The 27,758-nt window shown below is 39.0% G+C and overlaps 1 protein-coding gene across 1 annotated transcript in view; it reads right to left on the bottom strand.

Annotated features, from left to right (window-relative positions):
• The window catches only part of TRHDE (thyrotropin releasing hormone degrading enzyme), a 469,889-nt gene extending 448,516 nt beyond the window's left edge, over window positions 1-21,373 (bottom strand). Inside the window, exon 1 of the mRNA XM_069957471.1 lies at window positions 20,476-21,373. Within this exon, the coding sequence (XP_069813572.1) occupies window positions 20,476-21,239 (764 nt within the window). The 5' untranslated portion in view covers window positions 21,240-21,373. The remainder of the gene's footprint in view (window positions 1-20,475) is intronic.
• Between the last annotated feature and the right edge of the window lie 6,385 nt (window positions 21,374-27,758).

Below are 27,758 nucleotides of genomic sequence, written 5' to 3'. Positions count from 1 at the left end.
CAAGTGGCTAAAAAAACTCTAACCCCATCAAATAGGGAATATGAGCAGAGGAACAAGGCAGGTGGCAACTTTTTTTTACAGTTTTTCTTCTGCAATAAAATTAATAACTATTGGTTAGACAGTGATACAATATTAGTCTCAATCAATATCCACAAGATTTTCTTTAGCTTTCACCTGACACACATCAGTGAGAACAAACCCAGTAGTTCTTAGACACTCTCCTGTAGCTGTCTAGTCATTGATTCCTGTGTCAATCTTAACCTCTCTGGCAAAACAGATTTTTCTCTCTGTATAGACAGTCCTCTTAAGGGTCTCTCTGCAGCCTTTTCATTAGCTAATTAGGTTGTTTTGACCCATCAAACATTAATAATTATCAACTGTCTGCTGCACGTCTCCCTTTGTAACACTGTGGCTTGTGCCATCTAATAGGGCCCATAGCCTACTGAGTACCCCCATCTGATTCCATCACACTATGTATTGCATTAAACAGTGCTTTTAAGTTGGGTGGTAACTGCATACATGACAGGTGATCAGCATTTTGACTGTCACTCTGCCACTGCCACACTGGGTATTCTCATGCATATGTCATGACTGGGTGGCGTAATGTTCCACCACAAGGCACTCTGCCCTATTCAGTGTAGTACATTTACCATCACTTTTTTATGTGTATTCCTTACATACAGTATGTGTTTTAAAAAAATATCACTTGTATTGCCTTCTTTTCTTTGTACAAACCTGATTTTGGCCATACAAGGTATATGGAGAAAAAAGTATCATACATGTATGTTTTTATCCTTATATTTAGCTGATGTGCTGCTTAAGGATTTAAGGGATTCCCAGCTAGGAAAGAGTTAACCCTGTTCAATCTTCACCCTTACTCTAAGCTTGTTTATAATAGGTCTCTATTTCATTAATTGTGCCATTTGTATCACATACTGATTTACCCCTTTAAATGCTAAAAATCCTCACTTGGTCTACTCTCTTGGTCTTGACTCCTCTATCCTCTTCCTCCCCTCTGAAACAGAGAACATGCAATCTTCTTCTCTTCTCTTGGCCAAACAAGCTGTAAAATGTTTTCTATAACTGACTCACACCCATCAGTGATCACTAGAGGTGAGCGAACGGGGTTCGGGTTTGAGTCGATCCGAACCCGAACGTTCGGTATTTGATTAGCTGGGGCTGCTGAACTTGGATAAAGCTCTAAGGTTGTCTGGAAAACATGGATACAGCCAATGACTATATCCATGATTTCCACATAGCCTTAGAGCTTTATCCAAGTTCAGCAGCCACAATCAAATGCCAAAAGTTCGGGTTCGGATGGACTCGAGCACGCTCGAGGTTCGCTCATCTCTAGTGATCCCCTAGCCAAAGCAAAACAAGACACTGGTGGAAGGGGACAAGGAAGTTGACTCTGAGGTACAATGCATGTTGGGAGATGTAGTTTCCCAGCCATGGTGCCATGATGAAAAACTGGTATCATTTGTTAAAGTTTCAATTTGGGGCTATGAGCAGTGTAGACACGTAGGAATCAGCGAAGTGATCTATGGAGGATGGGTGAGTGCACCTATATGTTTTTTGTGTATTTATTTTTTATGGGATCTACAGAATACCCCTTTAAACCAGGGCCACATTGGAGAACTCCACAAAACAACAGGTTAACAACTTCCAGTTCCAGCGCGCACAGGATGGCAGCACTGTGAAGGAGCTCCCACAGTAACTCGCTATAGACTCGGCTCCCAGCTGTTACCCGTTACCACGGTAAATACCAGAACACCTGACATACTCCTCTACCCGTTAGGGACATAAAGAAACAACAGCAGCGCGCTGGGAAGCAACACAGAGCCCCCTCTTCCTCTATACCTCTCCCACAGAGGGAGAAAACAAAATCCAAGATGGCTGTGTCTCCTCACACAGCAGCGCAGCACATCACCTCAGGAGACACAAATATAAATCATTCACCTCCTGCTTCTTCTGAAATGGTCACAAATGACCCCAACACTGAATCTTTTATTCCTGGACTGTCTATTTCCTGTAAATCACTAGCCATAGAAGTGGCCAAAATAATAATACCAGACATTACTGCTTCCTTGGAAGCCACTATAATGACCTCACTATCTGCTATACAGGGAGACATTTCTCATCATACCTCCCAAATACATGAATTAGAAGAGCGCCTAGGGTTAGTGGAGAATGAACTAGCCATGACTAAATCTAAGCTACAAACAACTATGAAACTTACTGCAACATTAAGGGACAAGACAGATGATCTAGAAAATAGATCAAGACGGAGTAACCTTCGCATAATAGGTCTGCCTGAAAGCATACCACTGTCACAATTATCCATCATCTGTACCTCAGAATTACCACAGACCCTAGGTTTACAAGGCTCTTGACAAGTAGAAAGGGCCCATCGTATAGGCCCTCCAGCAAACACTTTAACCCCTTCCAAAAAGGCTACTACTAACAAACCGAGACAAGTGATAGTCAAATATCTTAATTATGCAGATAAAGCTGCCATTTTACAGGCGTTTAGGAAAATGAAAACTGAAGTTCTTATAAGAGGTCACAAAATTCTGATATTCAATGACTATTCTGCTACAGTAGTCCAAAAACGAAAAGCATTTGCACCAATATGTACGACTCTAGTACATCAGCAAATTAGATTTGCACTCCTTTTCTCTGCTATTCTAAAAGTCTTCAAATCAGATGGATCTACCAGTGTATACCAGACCCCTGAAGAAGCTTCGTCTCTCCTAGAGAATTTGAGAGACCTGACTTCTGCTACTCCTCCTGGGGATAAGAACAAGAGACGACGTCTTGATAGTCCTACATCTCCTTCAGCAGATATGGAGTGATGAACTATACTGACTAACATGTCTAACAAGAGTCATCATCTTACTTCAGATATTTATTTATATCTCCTATTCCTTTATATTCCATCATTTTCTCCCTTTACTTAGGCTCCTCCTATTCTACTATGACTTCCAAAGGTCTCACCTTAAAGAAAGAGTTTTCCTTTACCAAATTAGTCATGGCATTTGTTTACTTGTACAAATCCTGCTTGAATAGGAAAATGTATAGGAAGAGATATTGCTATGTAGTATTATTGATATTAGCGAGTTACGTTTTCTCGCCATGTTTCTATTTGTTTTCTATTTCTTCTTTTTCTTGTATCTTTCTATTTTCTCACTAGGCTATATGCCCGCTCAGAGTCAGCGAATACTCCGTATGTTTCTGTGTGAAAAAAGTGAAGTCTTATACCAACTTTCTTTCGCTTATTTAGTTGTAAGATTTAGATATATTGCAATATTATTGCTATACTGCTCTCTGTATATATTATGTAAGGGTTTTTTTCAGTTTTTATGCTCTCGGGTCTAATTGTAACATGAATCTCTCATCTATATTTTTCTTATCCCTACTACTGCTGTGTGCTCTTGGGGTGCCTGCCTCTTATCACTTCATCCGCTCCTGGCTTTTATGAAAATCGTTTCTTGGAATGTAAAAGGTTTGCGCTCTCCTTCCAAAAGAGCGCTCATCCTTAAACACCTTAGAAGACTGGGAGCGGATGTAGCGTTATTGCAGGAATCTCATTTGTCTGAATCAGATTATGTTAGAATGAAAAGGTTTTGGGTAGGTGAAGTCTTTGGATCTCCTGCTCAAAATAGTAAGCGTGGTGTGGTAACACTTATTCATAGAAATTTTGTCCACTCTATTGTTTCCCAAACCTCAGACTCAGAAGGGAGATTTCACCACATGGTTTTGGATACTCCATCTGGACATATAAGCTTATATAATGTTTATGGCCCTAATAACAGACGAGCTCCATTTTTCCAACACTTAGAATCGTCCCTTCTTCAAGATGGTGAATCCAAAATAATAGTAGGAGGTGACCTCAATACAGTTTTACACCCGCATGAAGATAGGAAACGTTCCACTCCTCTGACAAGGAATTCTCCTCCTCCTGAATTATTTTTAACAAATTTGTTATCTAGTACTCATCTAGTGGATTCCTGGCGTCATCTTCATCCTGAAGAAAGAGAATTTTCTTTTTTCTCACATTCTCAGATGGCTTGGTCCAGACTTGACTATATGTTAGTCTCACAGGGAGCTTTGAGCCTACTAGATGACTCTGTCATAAATGATATGGTTATATCTGACCATTCTCTGATTACTTTAACCCTACGAGATTCTTACCCTAAAGGAACAGACATTATTTGGAGATTCCCAGCAGTTTTAGCTTCAGATGAAGTCTTCAAAAATCTTCTTAAAAAATGGTGGTCACAGTTTTGCAACACTAATTCGCAACATACCACAACTCCTATACTGTTCTGGGAAACTGCCAAAGCTGTACTAAAAGGCAATATAATCTCTTATCTCTCTGCACGTAAAAAAGAAGCGACCACCTCTTACAATACTCTTACTACTAAACTTCGTAATGCATACACTACCTTCTTATCTTTACCTTCTGAACAAAATAAATCCCTTTGGTGTATAGCAAAAAAGGAATTTGAATTAGCTCAAGAAAAACGTAATAATTTATATAAAGATCACTATTTTTCTCATCTTTATAAATATGGTAATAAAACAGGAAAATTATTAGCTAACTTAGCAAAGAGTAAACGCCCTATTTCCCATATCAAAAATATGAAAGATCATAATGGTTTATTACATTCTGATCCAAAAACTATTTTAAATATTCTTCAAAAATTTTACCGATCCCTTTACTCTTCTGATCTTATAGATCCTTTAGCGGGTCAACAGTTTCTTCAGTCTCTGAATCTTCCCAAATTGGATGAATCTTCTCTGGCATCATTAAATGCCCCCATCTCTCCTGAGGATATCTCTAAAACAATATCTTCCCTTCATAATAATAAAACACCAGGGCCAGATGGATTTAGTGAAGAATTTTATAAAGTTCTAAATACTGATCTGGTTCCAACTCTCCAAAAGTATATCAACATATAATAGATAATAAATGCATGTTACCTTCAGGGGAAATGGCTTATATTAGTTTACTCCATAAACAAGGGAAAGACCCACAACTTCCATCCTCATATCGGCCTATTTCTCTTATAAATCAAGATTTAAAAATTCTTACGAAAATTATGGCTGACCGGCTTGCTTTATTTCTCCCTAAGTTGATTAGTAGCCACCAAGTTGGCTTTATAAAGGGCGGCTCAGCGATAACTCATATTAGGACAGTTCTAACCGTACAGGAAGTAGTACGACAAAGGGAAAATCCAAACCATTCACCAGGACTGCTTGCCTTAGACGCTGAAAAGGCATTTGATAATCTTAACTGGGAATGGATGGATATGACCCTCTCTCGTTATGGCATTACAGGACCTTTTAAAGATCTTATCTCTACCATATACAATAACCCAATAGCCTTCTCCTCACATCTGAATTTAAAGGCATTCAAGTAGGCAATGAAGAAGTACGTATAGCTTGCTTCGCTGATGACACCTTATTATTCCTAGAAAATCCCACATCACACATCCCTGGTGTTTTTAAAATCTTGAAAAACTTTGGCTCATTTTCTGGTTTTAAAATTAATATTACTAAAAGCCAATTGTTACCCTTAATACCACACTTGGCTCCCCATATTTACCCTGAGGCTTCGTTCACACTACGTATATTTCAGTCAGTATATTTCAGTCAGTATTGCAACCAAAACCAGGAGCTGGGGCTTGCGGTGGAGGCTCTGTTTGAAGTTCTCTGCTCGGAATCTGTAGTGTGCACATACCCTTAAGGGCCCTATTACACCAACAGATTATGACAGATTTTTTTAAAGCCAAGGCCAGGAATGGACTGTAAACAGAGACATAGTCATAAAGGAAAGACAGATGTTTCCTCTTTTCAAATCCATTCCTGACTTTGGCTTAAAAAAAAATCTGTCAGATAATCTGTTGGTGTAATAAGGCCCTTAGTTAGGAAAAAAAAGTACCTGTTGCAATAATCTATATCATAAAATGAAAGTCTGTCCCGTATAGACTTCCAAACGCCTGAACTGTTTGACCCCATATTTGGCACACAGATACATTGGGTACACGGGAAGGTTATTGCGACGGTCCCGTCCCCGCCAGATGTGCAGGAGGGAAATGAGCGGCGCCCCATAGAGATGAATGTGAAAATCTCCACACTGCACACACAGGTGATATAATTAGCTGCATGTTTCCAGCAGCAAACGGCAGTTGGAGCCTTAGCAACCAATAGGATTACTGCTTTCATTTTCACAGGGAGCAATGGTTGCTAGGGCAGCTGCCTCACAACATCCACAGTAATAACTGGTAGACCCCCTACTCCATCTATACAGTACATGTATATACAGGGCACTACAGGTATACAGGACCCCCTACTCCATCTATACAGTACATGTATATACAGGACCCCCTACTTCATCTATACCATACATGTATATACAGGGCCCCTACTCCATCTATACAGTATATGTATACAGGGCCCCCAACTCCATCTATACAGTATATGTATACAGGGCCCCCTACTCCATCTATAGGCTGCATTCACACTACGTATATTTCAGTCAGTATATTTCAGTCAGTATTGCAACCAAAACCAGGAGTGGATTAAAAACACAGAAAGGATCTGTTCACACAATGTTAAAATTGAGTGGATGGCCGCCATATAACAGTAAATAACGGCCATTATTTCAATATAACAGCCGTTGTTCTAAAATAACAGCAAATATTTGCCATTAAATGGCGGCCATCCACTCAATTTCAACATTGTGTGAACAGAGCCTTTCTGTGTTTTTAATCCACTCCTTGTTTTGGTTGCAATACTGACTGAAATATACTGACTGAAATATACGTAGTGTGAACGCAGCTTGAAGGTATAGGTATAGCAAAACAACACCTTTTATATTTAGGAATTAAAATTGGACATACCCCTTCTCTCTACTCATTAAATTATATCCCAATCTTCCAAAAAAATAGAACAAGAACTTAATAGGTGGAAAAATTTACCCCTTTCAATCTTAGGCCGTATTCATCTTATTAAGATGATATCATTTGCTAAATTATTGTATCCCTTACAAATGATCCCCTTACTACTAAAACATAAGTATATTTCTCGACTCAGATCAGCCTTTACCAAATTTATTTGGAGGTCAAAACGACCAAGAATAGCATATGATACTCTCAGCCTCCCCAAACATAAAGGTGGTGCTCAATTACCTAATATCAGATTCTATAATTTGGCCTCCATTTTCAGACACATCAGAGACTGGATTAACGGTACTTCTTTCTTTTCTAATTATTCCTTGGAGTCTGCTCTTTCTTCTCCTTGGCCTTTGGCTTCGCTTCTTCACTTCTCTATTTCAGAACTACCCTCACATTTAAAACACAATGTTATTATCGCTGATACCGTGGCCACATGGAAAGCTTTAAAAAAATTGTATAAACTCCCATTTAGTCTTTCTAAGTTTTTCCCATTGTGGGACAATCCCCTCTTTCTACATGGTAACATCAATCCTGACTATATGGTATGGAAACAAAAACAAATCACTCACTTAAGTAACGTTCTGGACTCAGATAAGGGAGAGTTGTTATCTTGGGAAAAATTTAGAGACATGTATGATATCCCTCCCCATCACCAGGTTTTATTTGAACAACTGTGTTCTTTTGCTATTAATAGAGTTAAATCTTGTGCGAAGGCAGAAAAAACTAATGATTTTGATTTTCTATGCTCCAATTCTTCTCCCACCTTATCTCTTTCACAAATATACCATAGGATATGTGTTGATTCCTTACACAAATCTCCTCCCCCTTTTCTTCGGAAATGGGCTGCAGAAATACAAACAGACAATTTGGAACAAAAATTGCTAAATAGCATCCGATATGTTACTGCGGCCACTCCCAGTGTGAAATTGAGGGAAATCCACTTCCTGCTACTCCATAAGGCAATTTACACTTTTAACTTTTCTTACTCCACCATGCCAGATGATTTCTTGACATATTGTCCAAAATGTAAAGAACCTAGCGCAGATTTATTACACTGTGTTTGGTCTTGTTCTCAAATTCAGACATACTGGCAATTAGTACAAACCTTTATTCAGAATACATGGAATGAATTCATACCTCTAACTCTAGTCAGTTATGTTTTTCATGTTGTGGTGGCCGGGGATGGAGATCCCTCTGAAAAACCTATAGCCTCAAAATGTATTCATCTTACTCTGTTATTAGCCTTAAAAGGCTTACTAAACCACTGGATCTCTGACATACTTCCCACTATTTCTGAGCTAACAACCTCGCTTAAAGAAACTCTTCATTGGGAAATGCTGGATGCAATCCGCAACAAAGATGTTTCTACAAAAAATTTCATTAAAAAATGGAAATTTTTTCTCATAAAGGTTATGTCGCAGGAGGAGAGGGAAGCTGTTATGAAACACTTTTGTAATACTGTTTGGTATCAGACGGCGGAGGCAAGGGGCACCCTAGGAGTACTCAGAGTTCCTTAATTATATTAAAGATAGAGATTCTTTATCTACATTTCTTTCGATCCTGTAGAGCATTAATTTTTGTTCTTTAGATTCTATTTTTTTTTTATAGCAAAATTGTTTTCAAACTTACTATATTGTATCCTATTTATGTCTTCCTTTGATATGTAACTGTATTGTTATAGATAAAATTAGAAAAATCTAATAAAAAATATTTGGAAAAAAACAAAAAAACAACAGGTTAACCATCTCTGTTCTAAGCCATTCATAGCACGAAAACCTTGGTGACATATCCCCCACTGCTACAACAGTAACTGCCATCACTGTGAGCACGCTGACAAACACAGATTAAATAAATTGCTGTGAAGAATATGTACAATATTGTATGTGCTATACAAATGTAAAGTTACTCTGGAGGTTTTTGTCCTCTAATACTTGTAGTACCCTTGCTAGAGTAAATTAGCTGAGCGAAAGATGATCATGTTAATAAATAATTATAGATGAATCATTATATTCATTAACAACAAACTGAGAAAATTAGCTTTCATGACTGGAGGCTAAACTCATTCAGTATATTCTCAATCAGTTCTTTTAACCACTGTATATTCCATAAACTGTATAAGCAGGTTATATATGCCATCCTTTATGTGGCTATTAAGTAACAGCACACCACTAAGGTTACTATATATTTGTTTCACAGATATGTTTTTAAGGTAACATGCATGATTGTATTCCTCTTATTAAAATGAAATAATAGTACTTTGTGGGGTTATGCCCACCATAAGTAGTTAAGCTAAACAGCTGGATCATTTTTCTCATATATCCAAAAAGTCCAGAGTGTCAAATACATTGTATTTTTCAAAGTGTAACATGCATAAAAGAACCGACAGCAAACGTTCGGATCTCTGGGGTACCTTTGTCAAGAGGGGTAGACCATTCACAAGCTATAACAAATGAGGTTTGCTAGCAATATATTAAGTAAAGCATCATGAGGTTATTACCTCTTGCGGACAAATTTAATTTAAAGCCAATTTACAGTTCTTGTCTTTGGTACAATCTTATTTATAGAGTCATAGATAGAGATATGTGCTCATGAGAGTAGTTTACATATTCTCATACTATCCAGCATCTGGATAGGAAATGGTACTATTTAGGCTGCCGTCACACACAGAAAAAAAAAATCTTTAAAGTGTTCTTCACTGCATTTCTGGATATTTTTCTGTACCTTGATATGAAAGATCGACAGGGACAATACACACAGAGAAATCTTTTTACATTCATTAGCATTTTACATACAAATAATACGTAGAACTGTTTTTATAAAAAAATCAGACAAACATGGAAATAAAAATCATACATGAAAATGCAAATGTTTGGTACATGCATGGACAAGTTCTAAACTATATGATAAATCATTCATCTTGTGTATTATAAATAACCTCTACCTATATGCTTTGCATATGAATGCCACAGAGATGGGGTCCACCACTTGGGCCCCCATATGAGCCAGAATGAAGGACCTTAAGCAGTTATACACTGATTATATACTGATATATCCATGTATATAATACCACATTTCTACAGTTATAAATTTATTTTGTACAGTCAGATGTTGCTTCTTCTGGTGGGAACAGCTGATCATCCTGGGGTAGGGAAGCCAGAATCAACACCTCTTAAAAAAGTATTGTCCTTGTGAAGCAACTCCTGTAAATATTTATTTCATGTATTCAGTTTTGTGTCTTTAAAAAAATGGGAAAATAATGACAAAAAACACACACACACACACACACACACATATATATATATATATATATATATATATATATATATATATATATATATATACACACATGTTAAAAGGGTTGTCTTATCAGATCCCTATCCTACAAACTCTAGCACATGGTGCAGCAGGTGATTTTGTTTGGGGATGCTATGGGTAACCTGACGTCAGATGAATGGTCATCTAAGTAAGACAAAGATGGCTTAAAGGGAAAATGTCAGCTATAAAAGACACCCCAAACTGCTTGTATGGCCTCATATCTTTGTAAGCAGTGAGATTTCCCATACCTTTATTATAGTTGTCCAAGGCTGAAATAACCTAAATAAAGGATTTGTAGCGCAGCTCTGAAGTGTCAAAGAGGCATGACCAGAGCACTTAAGTGCATTAGAGTGCCCTGGCCATGCCTCTATGACCAAAAAAGAATTTATTTTAGGTGAGTTCAGCCACGGGCAGCTACTACTGTATAAAGGTGATCTCACTTTGAAGCCATTTAAGCAGTTTGGCACTTCTTTTTAGCTGTCAGTTTTCCTTTAAGCTCCTTTAAGAGTATAAATGTTTACTGACTTTTAATTAAGATTTGCTTTGAGGTTATAAATTTAATTCAAACATATCCTAGAGTCATGAAAGGAGATAAACCAATCAGGTTCATACTTTCATGAATCTGTCAAAGGATTCTCACCCAGTAGTAAAGGACAATCACTGTCTTAGAGCTCACAGTGTAACAAAAAGTAAAATTACTTAGTGGTAAAGTAAATCAGAAAACTAATACATTTTGTGCAATGATAACTTAACGGGACATGTCTATCTACAACATTAATGGCATATCCACTTAAAGTTAAAATAAGAGTAAATGAGCACTCATCGACTTCCTATATCATTGACTGGTGCTTATACAGACACTTCATCTGCCCTTGTAAAAGAACCTATAGTTTAAAGCAGTAAGAAAACAGGAGGAGAATTCCAATCAATATTGTACATAAACATCTAAAAATGGTAGTTCCAAAGCCTCTTCCTACTGTGTTTGTAAAAATGGACACACTGTCCTGCAAAGTAATGGAAATAATGCATATATAAGCTTGGAGGAGGTTGCATGGCACTGTGGACCAGATGGAATAAAGGAATGAATAGGTTGCATAGTGTACTGCATTAAGCTAAGTCCAGATGTAGCAGACTTTTTATGTTGAGGATCTTGCCACAATAATCCCTGTAGTGCAAGGGATTATTGTCCCTTATTATCTCTTACCTTCATACTCACGCAATTTTACCTTCATACTCACGCAATTTTCGTGCAGTTTGTAGATAAATCCCTATGCTAACGATAATAATAAATGCTGCATTTACCTAGCAAGATCATAAATGTAATACTTATGAGCAATACCATAATTGCTTATAGGGATCAAGGCAGTATATACTGCATTGATCCATGATTTTGCAGCCTGCAGCGATTACTAATGTCAGGCATCCCATGAAGCCTCATAGAGGCCTTGGACTATGATGAGAATGGATTGCTAAGGGTAGCTGATCCCCCACCAGACCAATGAAATATGTTTAGGCCATTTGACATTTGACAGCAGCATCTAAATGGTTATAACCAAATAGCTGGCACATACAATCATGAGTCCCTTAGCCTGCTCTATACAATGATGATGGCACCAGGATGAGCAAGCTTGTCCTATGTCATCAATCAGTTAAAAATGCAATTTATATCAGCTGAAGATGTTCAGGAGTAGAGTGAAGTGCAGTGTTTGTTCCCGGAGAAGACATCATAGGAGATGCTGTGGTCCAATTACTATATATGTGTTGTGGAGTTGTGTCCCCATTACACTTTTGTGTTCCCACCACGCCTTAAGAGAAGTCGGCACCATTGGAGCGCTGTCTTTCTTTTTGTTTCGTACAGATATGCATACCTGGTATGGAACTGACAAATTCACTTAAAGGTAACCAATCAGCATGATCATGCTTCTATAACTCCCAAATCCAGCAAACAGAGCACGGACTCAGCTCCTCTACTGTATCAGTGGTGTGTTCAGCCTTAAGTGTAGTTAATGTGAAAACATCTTTTATTCTGGCACGTGAGGCAGGGGGAGAGACTGTCAGCATGCTTTGCGAGGCAGAGAGCCATGACTAGTCACAAACCCGGGCACCTCCCAGATGACAAGTTCACAGCTCTTCCCTTGCCTCACGCACCAAAATAAAAGCTGTTTTACTACTAACTAAACTTATGGCTGAACACACCACCCATATGGTAGGGGAGCTGTGTCAGAGCTCTGTTTGCTGTGTCTGGGAGCTTTATCAGGTTAGGTTCCTTTTAAAGAAAACCTGTCAAGAGTCATCAGGATATTCACTAGTGGGTTTTGCCTACCCCACCAGTCCTTATAAATCTCTCTACATACTCAAACAGAGAAAATATATTAAGCCTCAGTCCATGTTTACATGGCGCAAGAGACCGGCTGGGTCAGAAAAAATCTTTACTGCCGCTGAATTCTCATGTGGGCACATCTGAAATCCCCAGCTGCACACAATGGAGCGTGTGGCCAGAGCCACACACTCAATTGTGGGAACTGACAGGGTTTTCTGCGGCCGCTATTCAGTGAATAGCGGGCGCAGAAAACTGACATGTCAGTTTCTTGCGGCACCACTGGGGATTCCGGACGGAGTGTATACTATGCGTATACACTCCGGGTGGGATTCCCTCAGCGGCAGCACTACATAAGTACTGTAGTAGTCACGGCCATTGTTACAAAGGCCGTGATTACTACGGTACTTAGGTAGTGTGAACATGGCCTCATAGTGTTGGTGGTTTGGGCAACATGAATGTGAAATTTAAACAGAAAGTCTCAAATAATGGGCTTTAACCTAAAGAAAACATTATGAAACTTTTTTTATGCATTCTAAAGTAGGTGTAAAATAATTTACTGTGAATTTAAACAGGTTACCACAAGTTGCCTAGAATACTGAGCATGTATGGGTACAGTACTACAGATAAGGATAGCATGTGTACTTCATGGGCTATATACACTTCACTACATAAGCCATATCTATCTGCTGGACTAGCCACTCAGAGAAATATTCCTTTCTCCAAGCAGGAAGGTAAAGACAAGTCTGCCCTTTATTGAAGCTTACTTTTAGATTCTGTTAGGTTTCAACTGAAGCAGCATATTAGAAACTAACAGAATATAGTAATTAAATTTACTGTAATTATCCTCTCTGGAAAATTTCTTTTTGTTAAAATGATCCCCTGATGATTAGCTTATTACATTGTGCTGTTGGGATCTGCCATGATCATCTGTAATCTATGGAGGAATCCAGCAGCAAATTTTCAATTCCTTTGCATTGCTGCTGAAGGGGAAATTAAAACAATGCACTGCCTATCCGTTGTATGAATTATTCCTCCAGAGTAACAGTCATTCTTAGTAACTGGTATTTTTTTGGCTAATAATGTGGGTTCTGCAAGGGGGACTAGCTTTATTAACTTAGTAATACAGACTAGAGTTTTTGGAAATAGAAAGAATGCTTGCCCATATAGTGGTATAGATTAAATCCCTTCACGACCAAGGATGCAACTGTACGTCCTTGGTCAGGTAGGGGACTTCAGAGCGGGGCCGCGCGGAGGAGCAATCTGTTTAACTTACCTCGCCAGGCCTCAGTGTCGGAATGACGCTGATCCCGGGTCGGTATTCTGCTGATCTGGTCTGCAGCAGACCAGACCAACAGAGCACCGATCTAATAGGTCGGTGCCATGTTATATACACAGCATTGATCTCAATGGGAGATCAATGCTGTGTATATAAAAGTCACCCAGGGGACTTCTAATTACAGTGTAAAAAATTATTAGCATTAATAAAAAAAAAAACTTTCCTTAATAAAAATTTAAATCACCCCCCTTTTTACATTTTATAAATAAAAGTAAATAAATAAACATATTTGCTATCGTCACATGCATAATCACCCTATTTAATTCCTAATCTTGCATGGTAAATAACGTAAGCACAAAAATCCACCAAAGTGCAAAATTGCAAATTTTTGGTTGCATCAAACTAGAAAAACTGTAATAAAAAGTGATCAAAAAGTCACATACATGTAATAAAGGTACCAATAGAAAGTACACATCATGGCGCAAAAAATGACAGCTCACACAGCCCAATAGGCCAAAGAATAAAAGCGCTATAGGCATGGTAATAGAGCAATTTTAAGAAGCATTTAGATTTTTAAAAGGGTTTTCATTTTTTAAAAGTCATCATAGGACAAACAGTGTAACCCCCCACCCCCCAATTAAAAAGTTGCAATTTATTTTCAATTTCACTGCACAAATATTTTTTTCCATATTTCGCAGCATATGCTATGGTAAATTTAGTCTGTCCTTGCAAAGTACAATTAGTGGCGCAAAAGAATAAGGGTTTGTTTGGGCCAGCAGGTGAAAAAAAGGTGCTAAGGCCTTTTAAACGCAAAGAGGAAAAGACGAAAGTGCAAAAACAAAAATTTGCACGGTCCTGAAGGGGTTAAAGCATACCTGTCATTTAAAAATGTCATTTTTTACATGCTACAGAGACATGGTTTAGTGTTTGAGTGTTTAGACGAGAATCAGAAAGTAGAATTAGCTAGGAGACATTTGGCTCTGTGTCAAGTAAACTAGACAGCCTCATAATGTAAGTCTATGGAGCCTATTCGTATCACACTGCACTCCCCTTGGGTCCTCTTGCAATGTCTTCGGGGCCCCCATTAAAGAATCCGCCAACACTTCCGAGACAGACTCATCTCAGCATTGACAGTCCTCCCAACCAATCACTGACTGAGCACTACAGCACCATGGAGTGGACTGTCAATGCTGCGAAGAATCAGTCTTGGAAGTGGTGATGTAATTGTTCAGTGGGCGGAAGACACTGCAGGAGGACTGCAGGGGAGCGCAGGGAGGTAAGAATAGGCTCACACTTTATTCATGAATCTCAGTAGTCTATCTCTATATCTATTATTGCAGTTGTTTCAGTCCTGTGGCTATTTTGACAACAAAAATAGTCCTTCGTGCATACATTTCCTAGTTTGTGTTTATTTTATATCCAAAAGTCATAACACTAAGGAGATTTTTTTAAAGGAATCTGTCAGGCCCATACCAGGTACAGAGCTGAAGACACAGGCAGGTAGGTGATAGAGCGATAAAACAAACAATGCCTTTATCTCTGCTGATGGCCATTTGCAGAGTTTTAAAACTGCATTTTCCCTTGGAAGCTGAAGTGCCACAGAAGCAAAGCTGAGGAACAGCATGCTCGCCTTCTGCCAAACCCTTCTTGTCTTGACCGATTGACGTACAGGGCTGAGCCTCCAGCCCTGTACATCAATTATTCAAAGAAGGAACAAGTGGGGAAAAGACTGCATGCTATGGCCCAACCTCACTTCTGTGTCACTTTAGCTTCCAAGGGAAAATGCAATTTTATAATGCTACCACTTTTATAACTTATATCTACCTGTGTCTGCAGCTCTGTACCTGGTAAGGTTGGGTAACATCTTCAATTTAACATTCAAACCAAAACATGTTTGAGATGTTGGGACACTTCAAAACAAATTTACCTAAACTGTTACTAGGTTCTTATGCAGCAATTACGAAAATGGGCAGATATGTTTTCAGGCTATAAGTAGTGTACAGTATTTTATAGAACAGATCTATTACTAATGTTACAGTATATGGTGAGATCACTAATTATATCCCTTTGTGTTAGGAATATAGCCTAGAAAGGTCGAAAGAAAACGTATCTTCTCTGTCACTACCACAGAATGTGTATTGATTGGACATGCTGAACTTTTCTTCCATGGGATTACTGAATATCATTCTGCCTGTGGATCACTTTAGTAATGGGTAGCCATGTAATTGACCCTTGTTAGGATAATATACAATGCATAGTTGTTATTTCATTGAGCCACCTAGAGACAGATTGGTTTTTTAGAACTTTCTTAGTTTCTGAAATTAGATGTTGAGGTCTTTATAGCAACTTCTACAATTATTTATTCCAACCTTAATTCAGAGTAGATGCAGCATCCTTTGCTTCTAAGTCTCCATGGATGAACATGCTCTATTTTATCTGACCGTCATTTGCAGTAATGAGTTGTTCTCGGAACTTTAAACATTTCTCATTTTCTCACTTTATCAGGTTATTATGTAACAGAGAAACTCAGCCAACAACAACTAAACAAGAATAAGGAAAGATGTACATCCTTAACTCAATCACGTCTTCTTCATGAGGTGAGTTTTCACTTTTTGTATAAACCAAGCAAACAATACTACAGAGCATTTGCCAGTAAAACAGTGTTATTATACATGCAAAAGAGGACCAGTAAAACCATACCGCCATAACCAGCATGATTAAAGGTCCATTTACACAGAAAGATTATCTGACAGATTATCTGCCAAAGATTTGAAGCCAAAGCCAGGAATGGATCTGAAAAGAGGAGAGATTCCAGTCTTTCCTTTATGACCTGATCTCTGTTTATAGTCTGTTTCTGGCTTTGGCTTCAAATCTTTGGCAGATAATCTGTCAGATAATCTTTCTGTGTAAATGGACCCTAAGAGATGAGCCTAATGATCCTTATGATTATGTTTAGGTGGAGAGTATTACGGGAAGGACAACAAGATCTTGTTAATGCTAATACAGTGCATCTAGATCAGTTTAAGAGAGGGTATATGTAAAGCAACTTTTTTGCATGTAGATGTATTGTCAACGTTCCTGTATGCCACAGTCTCAATGTAGACTACATTGTTCACTTTTAATGTAAAAAATGTTGGTACATATTTATACCATTATTAACTTGTTATATATTGTTTTAAAGGGGTTGTCCAGTGTGGCAATCTTTTTCAAACCAGAGTTAGGGTTCCTTAACAGAAAAACAAAGATTACTCACTACCACAGCCGCTGTTCTGATGGCTCTTGGTTCCCACTGCCCTCTGCTGTCCCCTGCCTCCTCTAGCATGTCAATCCTGAAAGAAATGTTAGTCAATCAATGGCTCCAGGGGTGACCTACCCTTTTTCCATGGAGTGGGCTTTTTTTTTTTGCAGAATCAACAAGTTAGAGGAAGTGGGGAGCAACAGAGATAGACAGAGATAAACATTTCTGCCACACTGGACACTGTGTTTATGGAAGGGTAAGGCTGTTCGGATAACCATAGCCATAACAAAGAGCAATGACGGTGTGTTAATGCTAATTGTTAAATATAGTGGTTGTCCTATGATAGCAAATTATGGCAGTCCCGATGTGATTAAGAAATAATGACTCACAAAATCATTATCTTTTTACCAATAATTGTGTATAATGCCCGTTCTTACAATGTAGCAAACGTGATACTGTAGATAGAAACAGAGTTATCAACAGTTTTTTAGTGAAGCAGCCGTTTCCATTCACAGTCAAACTACAGCTAAAGTCAACTTAAACATTACATTGACTTCCATGACAAAGTCTTCAAATAAATAGGGTGCACCTTTGAGTGCATCATAATAATGATATACTGTAAAATAATATAAATCTGTCGGACCACCAGAGGTCATGGCTCTTCCCTCCACGCTCCGCCTACTTTTCTACTTTTCTCAAAGTGACAAAAAAGGTTCAAACCTGGGAAATAAGTCATACATTTGGGATTTTTGGTAATTTTTTGTGTGCCTTTTGTACACCAGAAAACTGGCACATATACTTTAATAAATTATTTTCCTTTGTTTGAAGTGCGTTTCATATGTCACCATACACTTTAAAGTAACCTGTGGCCACAAAATATCCTCCAAAATATGTGATTTCAGTCTAATATTACCAATAGATCTCCCTTAAATAATGTTCTTTTGAAATAAAATGAAAATTTTATAGTGTAATTTTTTATTGCATGGCGACATTCTTATTAAGTGTGTTTTTGCTTGTCTTTTTTTCCTGTCATTTTTTTGCCCTATACAGAAACCTATAAGAAAAATTCAGATCAAATTCACATCCAGCGCATGCTGCATTTTAAAGAAAATTGCATTGCTAATTCTACTACTTAAACCGCTACAACTGATACTTTCTTTCACTGTTATACGTTTTTGTCATCATTCTAGTAATGATTACCTTAGCACCTTGATTTAGCATTGATTCATTAAAAATTCTACAGCATCAAGGTTTTTGAATTACTCTATATTCTTTATGTGCCAACAAAAAAACACACAAACACACAACATTAATGGGCATCCCCCACTTTCCAAATCCCCCCAACTTCCTAAACTGAGCAACTGTAGAACTGTAGAAACCCACTAAGAAACTATCAGATATTTCAGATTAGTCTGAAAAACTCCTTTGGGCAGAAATCACACGTTATTAAACAGTTTTACATATAAACATTCTTTTGAGCTGCTTCTAAGTTTGGGAAAGTCAGGTAATAGCCAGGTAAATGCAACAATCACAAATGTGCCACTTATGTTGCATTCCCTGCACCTATCCTATTCTCTAACTAAGCAGCTGTGCTGTTCAAGAACCTAGGAAAGCTGAGTATTGACCCTTCTGGACCCTTTTTTCCACCTTAGTGACCATATTAGCACTGCACTTTTCCAGAATAGATATAAATAAAAAATTACTTTACCCAGCAATTATCTGTCACAACCTTAATTATAGTCAGGGACATTCTTGTATTAGGGTATATGTTCTTTAAAACTCAATATGTAAGTAGTTTTTATCCACAGCTTCAACATTGATCACTGTACATATTAACATGGGTGCACAAGCTACTTACAAGGATGTATCAAAGAGGGTGTATTGCTAAGAAGCACCTGCTGCTCCCCGCTGATTTTTTACAAACAAGCGCATATTGTTAATAATTTAATAAGGAATGGCTTTACTTGCAAAACTAGGGCAAGGTGGTGTAGATTGTGTCTACGTTTGTCAGATGCAATTTACAGTGGCTGTCATTTTTACATACTGTGGCATGCACTGTGTGACACTTTGCTGGAGGCTTTTCAATTATATGCAAATTATACAAATTAGGAGTAGTTTATGCAGATTTGGAGAGTCTACCCCAGTGCAGTAATTAAAAGGAAGGCATAGCAAATAAAATGCATGCTAATGAGATTTTGCAGTATGAAGTTTCCCTGTTCTTTACAGGACTGTCAGTTGGGAGCTAGCAGTAAAAAGATAAACTGACATTTCTCTTTTATCCCCAAACACATGACAAATCAAATGTTGGTGAATGAAGCCAATAAGCATGTATTTTATTATTACTGAAACCATGATAAACAAGTTAATTAACTGCATGTGGATGTGTCCCATCGCTGCTTTCCATGTGATGTATCACACTTTCAAATCAATATGGAGATCTTAATTGCTACAACAAGGGAGAAAAAGTAAAGTACAGCTACTTCCAGGCTGCCAACACCTTCCCTTAGGGTGCGCTATGTCAACTCCTTTTTTACATATTAACACAACAGAGTTGGAAAAAAAGCCCTAGAGTTTAGGCTTGTGTCAATACAAACTGGGACATTGCTTAAGTTTTATTCATTGTCTTGAGAATGTTGCACCTGTTTCACCTGCCCTGCAATGCAATAGAGGCTGCATTATGTTATTATATTATTATTATTATTATTATTATTATTATTATACTATTATGAACTGTAACTTTTGTTGTCACACTTTGTATTTATTTTTTTCAATATAATGTCACCTGATACAGTGCCTATATAGCAAATGGGATGAAACTGCCTCCCAAGAGTAAAGTAACTCTGTCTAGTGCACTTAGTAGAGGCTAGAACTCCACATATACTTGATGCATGCACATATATGAGAGACAGATGAAGAAGTACAAAAGGAATGTCATGTTTTATAATGTAACACATCAAAAAGGCATCAGGCATTGTTAGATGGATCAGCAAGGATCCTGCAGTTTCCCTAGCTGCATATCCTGTTCTTTGCAGACATGGGCACATGAATTGGATATGGGGGATGGAGAGAGTGGGAACAGATTAATACAAATAAATGGTAGAGCTGTGAGGGTGAAGGAGAGGCAGAGAAGGAAACCATTCAGTCACTGTAGTAAAGGAGTGATATCAATGAGACAGGGAGATGGTGGGGGCATCTCCTCACTACAGCTAGGTGGGTGTTTTCCCTGTCATTATACAGTAACCTTAAGCTGAGCTGAAGAAGACAAAGAGAGCCCACAATGGGAAACCTTTGACAATCAGTTATGGAGAGCTTTCTATTTGATATGCTGTACATTAGTGTCCATTAGTAGTATGGATATAGTTACCTCCTTTCTCCATGGATCACATAAGAACTCCGGAAGAAGCCCAGTAATTCATTCTCTATAATAGCATTATAAATGATCTTTAGGTTATAACTTTTCAGGGTCTCCAGGCTCCTGTTTAGAACAACCACTAAAACCTGGTTGGGCGGATAAGCAAAGAAGTTGGAAACTTTGACGTCCCCTGCCACCTTGTCCTCTGCCACTTGGACTCTCTCCACGTTGATCCTGTGAGCGTGGATCACGATGTATCTGCTGGAATTTAGACATTCAATCTCCACATTAAGTTCTCCAGAAAAAGTAAAGTTTTCCATGAATGCAGTGATCATGAGATTGTAGTGCAGTGGTCTCAGGTGTGTGGGTAATCTCAGGTAAGTCCATGGCTTCCAGTCTTCTTCCTGCTCCTTTTCCTGCAGATGATTGCTCCCATCCCCAGCATTCTTCTCTACCTCCAGATTTTGGTTGAACCTGGCTGCCTCCAGGATGCTGCCATTCATTGTCCTGGTGGAGGCATCTGAGCATTCCTCAAAGCGAACACTGAGGAAGACTGCAATTATAGTCACAACAATCAGAGCCAAGATCGAGAGAGCAAAGCCCACCAGCAGCTTCCTGTGCACGGTCACCTGTCTCTCTGTGCTCCTTGGTCTCACAGCCACTGTGTCAGCCCACTGGTCCTGCAGCCCTCTGCCGTTCCTCATCCCGGAGTCTTGGATCACCATGGAGCTGTGGAGGAGTAAGCTGTTCTTCTGTCCTTTATTGGCCACATCCATAGCGGTGCATGCTGGCACTCCAGAGGAAGAAAGCGACTAGACAAGCAGGCTGCATGCAGATGTCCCACACTAGGACTTGGAGGGTCATCGACCACCTCATATTCTAGAATGGAAGGAGATTAACCCTTAGTGCAGGAGGTCATAACTGGGATCCTTCTTGGATGCTGGGACTGAGCAAGAGCTGCGGTAACTTGGGGAGGAATGGCTTTGCTTGTGGACAAGCCACTTTGTTTATAGTGGGATATTGGAGGCAACTCTGTGCTTATGAGGGGGAGGAGAAGTGACAGAACTGCATGACATTTCACAGAACTCCAATGGTAGGCAAGGAAATCCCACACACTTCTGATTGGGCTACTGTCCCCTTCTCATGAGCAGAACACAGATCCAAGACACAAATCCATCCCGGGGAAGTTGCTGTGCTTCCAGCAGGCTCATGTCCTAGAGCATCCCCATCTGGCCAGCACAGCTTTCCTGAGCACACACACACACACACACACACACACACACACACACACACACACACACTACAGCACCGTGGCTGCGGATTCCTCTTGCAGCATCTGCTCTCCTCTGTGTCAAGCAATGCCAGGGACAGTGGACCAGGACTGCTCAGTCACCATCATCCAGGGAGCCAAGCACAATGCTAGCAGACAGCACAAGACAAGGCAAGTGGACCAGGGGATTGACTTGCATTTCCTAGCCAGTGATGTAAGGTTATAATGATATACGAAACACCCAGCTCGCTGTAGTGAGTGTATAAAATGAGCAGAGCAGATGCCCCCACCATCTGCATGTCTCATTAATATCCCTCCTATACTACAGTGGCTGCAAGCTTTTCCTCTCTACCTCTCCTTCATCCTCATTCTTCCTCTTCTATTTCTTTTTCTTAATCACTCTGTTTCCTATTCTTTCCCTCCCCCACATCCAGGTCCCCAGCATACTGGATGTCTGGCAAGAAGAGAATATGCAGCTGGGGATAATGTAGGTTCTTAGCTGATATCATCTATCTAGGCAACAGTGCTTGATGCCTTCCTGATGTGTCAAATCAGAAGACATTTTACTTCTCTTGTACTCCTTGATCTTCTTTTTATATGTTCTCATGCATCAAGTATTGCTGGAGTTTCAGCATTAACTGTAAGCACCCACTAGGTATAGCTACTTCACCCAGGATCTAGTTTCCTAGCTTTAGCCATTGTGTGGATGGGAAATTTAGAAATTCAGCACAGAAAAGTGACATTTATGATATTTCAATTGGTCCAGCTGTTGTCTGTATCACATAACATTTATAATATTTATGATTTTTTAACTAATTCATAGTTAAGCAGACAACTAAAGTATATATATATATATATATATATATATATATATATATATATATATATATATGTTACAAGCTAATGCATCCATATGTGTTCTGTGAAAAAAAAGCCTGGTGATAATCATTATGGCTCCTAGTATTAATCCATTTAATTATGCAGCATAGAAGAAGGTGGCACCAATGCTTAGTGTGCCCACTGGAAATGGTGTGAAAGTTGGGTAATCCATGTTTGAGCAGAAATTGTGGTTACACTGCTTCCCATGCAACAGTTATAGGTAAGAAAAGAACAAAGAGAATTTTATTTTGCAGACTTACTAATGTGCACAGTGCATAACATTTATCATTGTATGGGCCTTGCATATGCCACAGAAAAGGTGCAGGTTTGGCAAGGCCTGGAGAAAGCATGGTCTCTTGGTATATCCGTGGGGTTATTGGGGGTGGGGATTTCTTTAGGACCAGCGTACAAGTATGCTAGTCTTAATGAATTTTCCACAATATGTTTCTTGTTGTTATTAAATACACATTACCTCAATGAAAAATAATCTAATCTCCTAAAGGACCACTCGTATGTGATTTAAGATGGTTGTGAAGCGTCTTTAACATGCACCGTTGTGCTTTCTTGGCACCACAGAATTGTTGCCAAGTGGATCTTGCCACAGGTTAGGTCCCCAGCTGTCTAGAAGCATCCAGTGTAGAAGCTATACATATTCCTAATGTTTCTGCTTTATCAGTCTCTGTATACACATCACTCAATAAGAGCTGGGCATATAATACAGGAACAGAGGCGACAGCAGCTGTTGTCTGTGTTGGTCCCAGTGATCATGTGATCGGCTGGCCAACAGTCAAAAGACAGAGCTGCTAAGTTTAACTAGAACCTGCTCAGCTGGGATTAGATGACTGTCACATCACCAGGGCTGTTTTCCCCTGTAACTGGGGATGCAAAAACAGGCTAGTATGTAGTGTAATAATGAATAAATGATAAATCGTTTAAGCTCCTCTTTGTCATCCTAGAAGACAAATATAATCACAAAAATAAATAAATGACTATAAATAAATAATTATATTAAACATTACCATACTAATACTAAAGAATTTAAGGGAATCCTAATTTTATCACACCAACAAGTCCGAAGCGAGAGTCCAAATGCAATTACGCTATTTAGGTAATGTTATAAATAAACCTAAATGTTAAATGCTAGTGGTGGACACAGATTTTTGGATTTTTCTATACACTCTGTGTGATTAAAGGAACTATACAGCAAAAAATATTTTTCTTTCAAATCAACTGGTGTCAGAAGGTTATATAGATTTGTCATTTACTTCTATTTAAAAATCTCCAGACTTCCCATACTTATCAGTTGCTGTATGTGCTGCAGGAAATGTTTTCTTTTAAGTCTGACCCAGAGAAAGTTGCTGTCTCGGTCAGCGATGTCAGCAGAGAGCACTGTGCAGGACATACAGCAGCTGATAAGTACTGGAAGGCTTGAGGTTATTAAATAGAAGTAAATTACAAATATATATAACTTTCTGAAACCAGTTGATTTGGAAGATTTTTTTCCCCGCTGGATAACCCCTTTAAAGAAAATAGTTTATAGTTTAAATATTTAAAAATCTCCCTGGGGCAGATTTACTAATAGTATCAAATTTAATGTAAACTTAGACTAGACTGTGCCTGTGCACTTGTTCTTAGACCTACATGCAGCAAATAATAGATCTGTGAAATAGAACTTACCTCTGCTAAGACACACCATAAAGTATCATATAAGATGCAACTTTAGGCTATGTTCACACTACGTAAAACTACGGCCATAGTTCTCGCCGTAAAACTACGGCCAATTATGGCTGCAATATATACGAACTATGGTCGTACAATGCACACTAGGTATCAGACACCGGCCGTTGTTTATACAGCCGCATGAAAAATGAACATGTCAATACTTATTTCAGCCAAATTAAACTTGATTTTAAAATTAAACATTTTCTGTGTGATTTATTGGGCTGGGTGCAGAATTCCAAACTAATGACCTGTTTCAGCCCGCTTAGAAACAGCCTAGGAAGCAAAATTAAACAACGGCCGTAGTTTCACGACTAGCCTGTATGGCCATATTTCTACGACTGTAGTTTCAGGCGCACACATTAATTTACTTAGTGTGAACATAGCCTTAGCCTGTGTCCTTGAGTCTGCACACAGAAAAGACAAAAAAGTGTGAGTGTGTGTAGTTGTTTGAGTCTGCAGCTTATCAGTGTAAAGATTCATCTATTATATCACTGCTCTCCTGGTCCCTTAGATAAGAAGCAAATAATCTCATCAGCAGCACTCTTTACATTGAATGAGAAACAAGGATAGCTAAACTTGGTGAAAAGAGGAAGAGCTGCAGGAAAAATGGAGGTAACTTAGTTTTATATTGACAGAAAATGCACAAAGTGCTACTTTGATCCATACACTATTTCTACTTTCTCCAAGCTGTCTCACACTACGCTTAGTGAATATGTACAGTGCCGGCATTACCACTCACTTACTGTTGCATAATTGTCTTGGACTGGGCACTCTCACAGTACACCCAGGAAATGTTAAGTGAGTGATCATAACTTTATTTATCATTGTTCTGTGTACAGGAGCAGGGAGTGTGGCCTTTGACAGGAGTCCCTGTTAATTGTGTGGTTCATTATACAATAGTGTCGCTCACCGGAGGAAGTAGCCAGTAACCCTTCATACTGGCAGCAACTAAATTTGTACATATTTAAAGGGAAATTAATGCACAAATATCTATACTGCTAGTTTCCAGTTACCTACAAAGAGGGGATCATATAGGTACCTTTTTTGCACCTGCCCCACTCTATGGCTGCCGTTTTGTCTTTAGACCATCATCCTACCTTGTCCAGACTGACAGAAAAAGAATGGACTTTATGCCATGCAACTTCCTCCTCCCCTTGGCTGCTAATTGACAGCTGTTTATCTAAATATAGTATATTTGCACAGTATAGATGGACAACTGCCAATCAGTTGCTGGTGGGCAGAAGGAGCTGGTGCTCATGAATATCGAGGACTACTTAGCATACATATAATGGACTACTACTGTTTAACTAACCTACTGTAACAATTTCATTAGGGCCCAAAACACATGTAGTATTAAATGAATAAACAAATTTGTCCATGTCTTATTTTATTATAGGTAACATGTTTATGCTCTTGAAAGGGACACGAACACACATTCAGCTTTAACATAAGTGATTACTTAGCTTTCTGAGACTCTTGAATGGCAAGTCTGCCTAACACACAAAGATAAGATTGCTATACAATTTGGCAAATTTGCTATTTAGTACCCTAAGAAACAGTGAGAATCCCAGTGGAAGTAGCAGTGACGGATAAATGTGTTGTCAAATTGAACATCCAGGCACAGCTATAACTACAGCACTGCTGAAAAGAGTTGAGAAAGGATGATAATGCAGGCATTTACCAGTTCTTGTGGCTGAATATTCTTATGTACACAAATTATAAACAGAAAACGTTGTACAGTATGGAAAATTATATTATTAGAGATATGGGGGAAGCAGAGAAAGAGCTAACATTGATTCTAAAACATAAATCAAAGAGGTAAAGGAGAGAAGGTAAAGCAGAGACAAAGAGGAAAACCTTGCAACCTCTGTAGTACAGGAAGGATATTGATGAGACATGCAGATGGTAAGGGCATCTGTGCCACTCATTCCAAACACTTCAGTGAGCCGGCTATTTTTTACATTGTACTAAACTTTCTTTGCAAGCTACGAAATACTAGTCAATACACAATACACTTGCTTTGTTGATTCACTTGGCTCTCTAAACCATGGTGACTGAGCAGTCCTGGTCCATTGTTTTTGCAATAGTTTGACCCAAAAAAGATCAGGGGTTGTTAGAGAAATCCACAATAATTGTGCTGTGTGTGTGTGTGCACAGTAAGGCTATGTTCACACTGCGTATGTTTCCAGTGTGAACCACAAATATACGCACGTAGTTTTGAGGTTGATGCGTTCGCTTGAAAGTATACGATACTGCCAGATCGTATACAGCGGCGTGAAAAATGAACAAGACCATTGTTTGAGGACGGAAATGTTGAAACTCACGGCCGTGGATTTCCATGCGGTCCCGTGGGAAGTACTTATTTCAGCCAAATTTAATTTGATTTTTCGATCCAAAAGGTTCTGTGTGGTTTACGGGGCTGGGTGAAGATTTCCAAGTAAATGACCTGCCTCAGATCGCTTCGAAACAAGCTAGGGAAGCATAACTGTACTACGGCGTATGTTTGCGGTTCGTACGCATCCGTTTGCATGTCTATTTTTCCCACGCCCATAGTTTCAGCACATGTAATGTAATGTAATGTGTGTTATTCTGTGAATAATTCTTTACCGCCGCACTACCCCTTTAATGATTCCTGTAAAGGAATAGGGCTCTTCAGAACTTGAGATGCTCTCTGTGTACTGTATGAAGTTAATTGCACCAATCATATTTACTGTTACATAATGATAGTTTTTTTTTTAATTCTCTTGACACCATGGGGGACATTTATTAAAAGGCCAAAATGCCTTTTTGTTGCGCAGATGGGCTTGATCGCCAGTAGGGTGGAGAGGGGGCGTTACAGGGGGGTGCGGCAGAGGGGGCGCGGCCTCTGCGTGCTCCGCATTTATCATTTTCTCAAAGGAAAAATTATAGTGAAACCTACACCAGCTCTGAACTGGCGTCTGTTTCAATTCATTCGCACGAACAGGCTCCATGTGCACGGGATTTATGTAGAGGCAGTGCACTGCTACATAAATCCTCTGAGCTCTGGAGCTGCTGGGATATTTTTAAGCCCAGCATAAAAAAACACTGCACTTAATAAATGTCCCCCCATGTCTAAAGGGGTTGGCCACTTTATAGTTAAATAGTTCAAAGTACAGTATTAGTAATTGTACTCACTGCACTTACTGACAGCAGCTCCCTGTGTATCTCATAGAGCTAAAATCAGACTCCCCTCCTCCAGGCTGAGCTGCCCTGCTCTGTGGTGATTCTGTCCATAAGATGGCTGACATGGAGGAGCATGTGACAATGCTCTGTCCTTAGTGTCCATCATAGACATATACAGGTTCAGTGCTAAAAACCTAAGGGTGGGGAATAGTCACATGCTCCTCTATGTTGGCTATCTTATGGACAGAATCACCACAGAGCAGGATAGCTCAACCTGGAG

The sequence above is a fragment of the Dendropsophus ebraccatus genome, chromosome 1, assembly GCF_027789765.1.
Source record: "Dendropsophus ebraccatus isolate aDenEbr1 chromosome 1, aDenEbr1.pat, whole genome shotgun sequence".
Lineage (NCBI taxonomy): Eukaryota > Metazoa > Chordata > Amphibia > Anura > Hylidae > Dendropsophus > Dendropsophus ebraccatus.
The sequence above is the reverse complement of the archived record's forward strand: the minus strand, read 5'-3'. Positions and strand labels throughout refer to the sequence as shown.